The following is a 6,071-nucleotide window of genomic DNA, read 5'->3' on the forward strand; positions in this document are numbered from 1 at the left end:
GGGGACACAGGGCCCTCACGGGGCCCAGGCACTGGTTCCAGGGTAGGGGTGGTTAGGCAGCTTGGGAGGGGTCCCTCAGCGCCCTGGGCTCATTCGTTTCCTCCCCATTAGGAATGAGTGGGTATGAGTGGGGGGGGGCCACTGAAGGGAGGAGGACCAGAGAGCAGGCCCGGTGCCAGGAAGAGGGACAGAAAGGACGCCTCCACAGGAGCCTAGCCTCCACCTAGGGCCAGCTCCAGGGCTCAGAGCAGGGACCTGAGCACACAGAGACTAACCGGCTTGTCGAGGTCACACAGCAGGAAGTGGCTGATTCAGACTGGAGGACTCGCATGCTTCTCAGCCCTGGGGACTTCCGGGCCCCTCTATCATCTTGTGGTCCCCCAAGTCACACTGAGAAAGGGCAGGAGGCCTTGGCAGCATCTGAGCTGCAGGACAGAGCCCTTACCCAAGGCCACCAGGCTCTGGAAGTTTCCAGCATCAGGCTCTTGCAGGCCAAGCACCTGCACGTGCCTGGGGTGAGGGGTGTGCTCTGGAAGGTCGCCAGGGCCTGAGCCCTGCCTCCTCTGTGCCCGCAGGTCCCCCTTAGAGCCCAGTGATGAGTGGGGGTTGTGCTTCCCCAGGGGCAGGACTGGGGCCCCAACTGCTGGCCTGGCCTCAGGACCCTGGAGAAGAGGATGTCCCCAAAGCAGGAGCCCGCGGCCAGGGCAGCCCCTATGGCTTCAGACCGAGCCCGCAGCCCCTCTCCCAACTGATGCAAGGGCCTTAAAGAGGGGTCATCTTTGGGGAGTGTGGTGGGTGGGGTCTGTGCACTCAGACCTCTGCCGGGTTCCAAGGCAAGGGGTGAAGGAAGAATTCTGCTAACACAGGTGACAGCACCCAGTGCTCCTAACGCAGGCAGGTGAGGCTAATGAGGTTTCTTTTGGTCATAAGGGACTTTGGTGGGGGATCCCACCAACATGCACACAGGTGGCACCCAGGGCATCGTGGTCGTGTTGACAGCAATAGGTCATATTTGCTAAGCGCACTCTGCCAGACGTGGGCTCTAAGCCCTTTACATGTGGCACTTCATTATTCTCCCTGCAGCTCTACTGGGGGGCTCACCTACCCTCCCACCTAGCAGACAAGGAAACCAGTTGGGGAGGTGAAGGGGTTCACCTGGAGATTGAGCTGGAGGGTATTGGAATGTGAGTTGGAGAGCGTGGGTTGAACATTTGAACCCAGGCAGCATGACCCCTGAGCTGTGCTCTCATCTGCTGTAACTTAACAGGAGCTGTCTGTGAGCGAGTGTCCATGAGTGTGTGTGAGAGTATGTAAAAATGCCAGTGACAGAGAAACCTAAAATAACCAGCTTCAATACAGCAGAAGTTTATTTCCCTCCCAGGTAGTGGGGTTCTGGGTTAGGCAGTGTAGGGATGGTAGAATGGCTTCAGATCATCAGCGATCCAGGCCCTTTCCTCCATGCGGCCCTGCCGTTCTCAGTATGCTGCCTCGTGGTACAATGTGGATGCTGAGCTCCAGCCATCATTCCAACCAGCAAGAAGGAGGAAGGGGGAAAAGCCTGCCACCTTTGCCTGCTAGATCTTGAGGTTTCCATTAAGGGAAGGGGAGAATGGAGAGTGGAAGACTATGCTTCCTGCTGGGGAGGCGACAGGCAGGAGAGGGCTCTGGACTTCCCAACCCAGGGATGTTGAGCTGGTGGGGATCTAGGGGCCCTCTAAGCCTTGTTCCATAACTGCTCTGATGGGGAGACTGAGGCACAGAGCTCTGTCCTGGCACCGACTGGTGAGAAAGCAGAGTTTGGTGCAGTCAAGAAGGCCAAGTGCCCAGCTGCCAACCGCACAACCCAGCCAGAGCAGATCCTGGGGTACCCACAAGGCCTGGGCCACCCCCTGGCCCAGGCAGGGCTGTGCTCACCTACCCAGCACCCTCCCACTGTCCCACTCCTTTTCTCAGGAACCCACAGGCCTGTTTCACTCCCCTCAGCACACTGCCCCCACCATTCCCCTCTACCTATGCCCACCAGGCTGAGGGGCTGGCTGGAGAGTCCCACCTCAACTGACCTTCCTGCCTCACCCTTTTCTCCTGCTCCTCCAGCCACCCTTCATTCATGCTACCTCGTCCCCACCTACAGCGTCCTGCAGGTGGGCTGGGAGGCAGATGAGTGGATGGAGGTGGGAAGCTGGGGAGTGAATGACATGCAGTGTGTGCTTTCTCTGCCCAAGCCTGTGGACCTGCCCTGTGAGAGGCTGAGGCCTGGACCTGAGGCCCATGTGCTGCCCATCTCGCCACTCAGGCAGTGGGAAGAGGGCGAGGATGCCAGATGGGGAAACTGAGGAAATGCAGATGGGCTGAGTCATTAGAGGCACTCCAAGTTTATTCTCCAGAGCTGCTGGTGACGAGAGGGGCAGGAGGGGATCGGATTGGACAGGGTGCTGGCCCACCAGGGTACAAGACGGGGGGGGGGGGACATGGTGCCGCCACAGTCAGGACGCCGTTGCCCAAAGGCCAGTGAGGAGACTGCAAAGGAAGGCGGCGGCCACAGCTGCAGGGCTGCCCTGGGGGTCCCCTGCCCCCCTGCCCTGGAGGCCTTGCCAAGGTGGGCTGTTGCACAGGGAGGTCTGGCAGCAGGCAGTGATCATGAGGGTCTCGTCTACCTTTCTGGAGGAAGGTTTACATGCGTCTGTACACCACCCGGAGTAGGTAATCCAAGCACCCGCCTCTGGGGGGGGGCAGTGGAGAAAAGGTGTGTCACCCTGGAAAGGCCCGGGCAGGGATGAGGCCCCCCCGAGGGCCAGGGTGCCAGGGTGGCTGCTCACCAGTGCTCTCCTGGGAGTTCAAGGTTTTGCAGAAGGGCTGGCTGAGGGGGCAGCTCTGCGTCTCCTTGCAGTCATGTTCCTTGCGCAAGGCCCGGCAGGAGTAGCACTGCAGCCATCCTGTGTGGCAAGGTGGGCTCAGGCCAAGCGCCACAGTCCTCAGAGCCCCCAGCTCACCCGGGGGTCCAAGTCCGGCCTCTTCTCTGCCAAGGCCTCCTTCCACTCCCTGTTCCCCTTGCTGTTCTCAGCTGATGCCCACAAAGCCAGCCCTGCCAGAGCCTCCCTCCATGCTTCCTCTGGCCTGCAGAGCCACGCTGGCCAAGGCCTGGGATGAGAGAGCCCAAGGGGTAGGGGTGGAGGCGGGGGGCATGCTGGGGGTATGAGGGGCAGGGCTGGGCTGGCAGCCCTAGGCCATGTAAGTTGGATGCTGGTGACACCCTTGGCTTTATCTTTGGGTATGGGACAGAGGAAGCGTGGCCTCCATGTCAAGGTGAGGGGTGGGGTGGCTCTCATCTCTCACTCTGCTCTGTTCTAAGCCATTGTCCCCGCTACCTGTCACCTGCAGGAGCCTATCCACCCCTTTGACCCAGGGCCAGCCCACCTTCCCCTTCCCTGCCCTGCTCCAAGGGCCATTCTGCTCATGACTCAATATCCAGGGTTTTGTATTCACTGTTCTCTCCATCCTGGGGCTCCACTGAGCCCCTCTCTGCTTGGTGAACCCCTATTCAACCTCTCTGCCCAGGGACCATTGCCCATCCCAGTAGGAGCTCCTTCTAGGCTCCCTACTCTGGATGGCACTTGAAGGGCACAGTCAGGGTGAGTGAGGTGAGGGGTGTGCTGAGTGTCGGGGTCCCCTCCTCACCCCCTCCCCTGCCCCGCTGGAAGGCAAGCTCACAGGCGGCCCTCGCCTGTGCGTCCACATTACTGCAGCCCCACACCCAGCCTGGCACTCAGGGGCTCCCTTCAGAAGTAGTGAAAGAGGGGCACGGATGCCCGTGGTGGGGGCTCGGGCTGGACAGGTACCTGTGCCCTTGCTGCCTGCCTCGTCCTGCTCCTCCTCATCCTCGTCGTCGTCGTCCTCGTCGTCGTCCTCGTCATAGCCAAAGTCGTCGTCACTGTCCTCATCCTGTGCCCGCCCTCTCCCTGGCCAGCAGGGATGCCCGTAAACCTCCGCTGTCCAGGTACAGAGGGCACGCGCGGGGCCCAGTGCCGAGCCCCTGGATCCGGCCTGTTCCCACCCCTCTGTCCTCCTTGCCTGCAGCCTCCCACACAGGCGAGGCCGCTGTCAGGGTCTCCACACACCCTGGCCCCGCACCTGACTCTGACCAGGCACTGTCTTTACCACCAGCCGCTGTGGCCAGCCCTTTACAGCAGCTGCCCCCCACCCTGCCCCTGAACCCTCAGAGTGGCCTGCCCATTCTACAGAAAAGGAAACTGAGGCTGAGAGAGGAGAGGGCACCCCAAAGTCTGCATTTCGGAGAGGCCAAGCCTGGGGCTGGTGGGGATGGGAGTCTGTGTCCCCCGGGAGTGGGCTTGGGCTGGAAGTGTGGGACCTCTGGGAGCCCAGACAGCCCCCGTCCACCTCTCTCTGGCCTCAGACTCCAGCCTCATCCCCTCTTTCTCCCAAGCCATGTCTTGTCCCCAGGATGGGGTTCCCTGGGGGCCCAGACTATGAGGTCCCCTGTCGTAGCAGGGTTGTCCCCTTGCCACAAGTACCTGGTTGCCTGCACAACAGCAGGGCGAGCAGGACAGCTGGGAGCACCTTCATCCTGCCAGGAGCTCTGGATCTGCTCACTTTGTCCTGCTGGGGCTCTGCATCTGTGGGAAATGGGACAAAGAGTACTGCTGGGGGCTTCCTGGAAGCCCCCAGGCCTGGCCCCCCCAGCTCCAGCCTCAAACAATGGGACAGTTTCCCTCCTGGACTTCAGGGACCCAGGGGAAGGGAAGTCAGTGTTGGCCTTGGGTGTCCTGTCCATCTGTGCTGCTCTGCCCTGACCTGGCTTGCCGGCCCCAGTACTTGGGGCTGGTGAGGCTCAGGACCAGACTCCACCTCTGGCCCCCACAAGACCTGGTCTCTGAGCTGGACAGACCCTTCCGCTGAAACCCTGGGCCCTGTTCTCCCCTTTCTCCAGCTCAGCCCAGCTGCCTCGAGCCCTGACACTCATCTTGCTGATCCCCACACAGAGTGGGGGAGGATGGCTGATGCCCTGTCTCTCCAACCAGGCTGGAGCTCCCGGAGGGCAGCCTGACCTTGGCGTCCCTGCGTCCCCACTGTCCCCGGTGGAATTTGCTGGCCATCCTGGGGATGGCCACAATCAGGCCAGCGGGTGAGCAAGGGAGAAAACACAGACATACCAGTGCTGGAAGGGCAGTGCAGGGAGCTCACAGAGGGGTGGAGGAAGGCCACGTGATGGTGGGAGCGTGTCCAAAGTTCTAAGATGTTAGAGCTGGTGGACCTTGCATGTGAGCTAGTCCTGGCCCCTTCTTTTACGGAGGAAGATTTGGTGCCTGGGAGAGGAGTGCCTGGCTCAGAGGTGCCCTTGACTCAGTCCCAGAGGTCCAGGCTAGCATTGATTTTTTTTCAGTTCTTAAACTTTCTATTTTTTAAATCAGACATTTTCTTCAAAGCAATTTTAACTTCCCAGCAAAATTGAGACGATACAGAGAGTTCCCATATGCTCCCCCACCCCAAAGCGCCTCCCCCATTATCAACACGCCCCACCGGAGTCTTACGTGAGCTACAATCGATGAGCTTCACGACTTCGTAACCACCCCAGGTCCAGGGTCTACATCAGGCTTCACTCTTGGTGTTGGACATTCTGGGGGTTTGGACACGTGTATGATGACGTGCACCCACCATTAGAATTTCATGCCAGAGGACTTTCTCTGCCCTGGAAACCCTCTGTGCTCCAGCTGTTTCTCTCCCCCCCAGCCCCTCCTGGCAGTGACCGAGCTCGTTACTGTGTCCATAGTGTCGCCTGTTCCGGAATGGGTACCGTTGGAATCCTACACTGTGTGGCCTTTTCACGAGGGCTGCTTGCACCGTCATGTGCATTTCAGGTTCCTCCACGTGTGTCGTTTCATGGCCTGACAGCGCATTTCTTTTTAGTGCTGAATACTATTCCAGTGTGTGGACGGATGGACCACAGTTTATCCACTCACCTCCTGAAGGACATCTTGACGGCTTCCAGTTTTCTCAGTTATGAGTAAAGCTGCTTAAGCGTCCATGTGCAGGTTTTTGTGTGGACAAGTTTTCAG

The 6,071-nt window shown here is 59.8% G+C and overlaps 1 protein-coding gene across 1 annotated transcript; it reads right to left on the bottom strand.

The window, feature by feature from the left end:
- Positions 1 to 1,351: 1,351 nt before the first annotated feature.
- On the bottom strand, positions 1,352 to 4,928 carry GPIHBP1 (glycosylphosphatidylinositol anchored high density lipoprotein binding protein 1). The gene is made up of 5 exons (XM_081070784.1): positions 4,810 to 4,928; positions 4,530 to 4,631; positions 3,837 to 3,956; positions 2,817 to 2,933; positions 1,352 to 2,719 (listed from the first exon to the last, which is right to left on the bottom strand). The coding sequence occupies exons 2-5, from the start codon at positions 4,579 to 4,581 to the stop codon at positions 2,484 to 2,486; spliced, it is 525 nt and encodes a 174-aa protein (XP_080926910.1). The 5' UTR covers positions 4,582 to 4,631; positions 4,810 to 4,928; the 3' UTR covers positions 1,352 to 2,483.
- Positions 4,929 to 6,071: the final 1,143 nt, after the last annotated feature.

Source organism: Rhinolophus hipposideros (assembly GCF_964194185.1).
Source record: "Rhinolophus hipposideros genome assembly, chromosome: 13".
NCBI classification, from domain to species: domain Eukaryota; kingdom Metazoa; phylum Chordata; class Mammalia; order Chiroptera; family Rhinolophidae; genus Rhinolophus; species Rhinolophus hipposideros.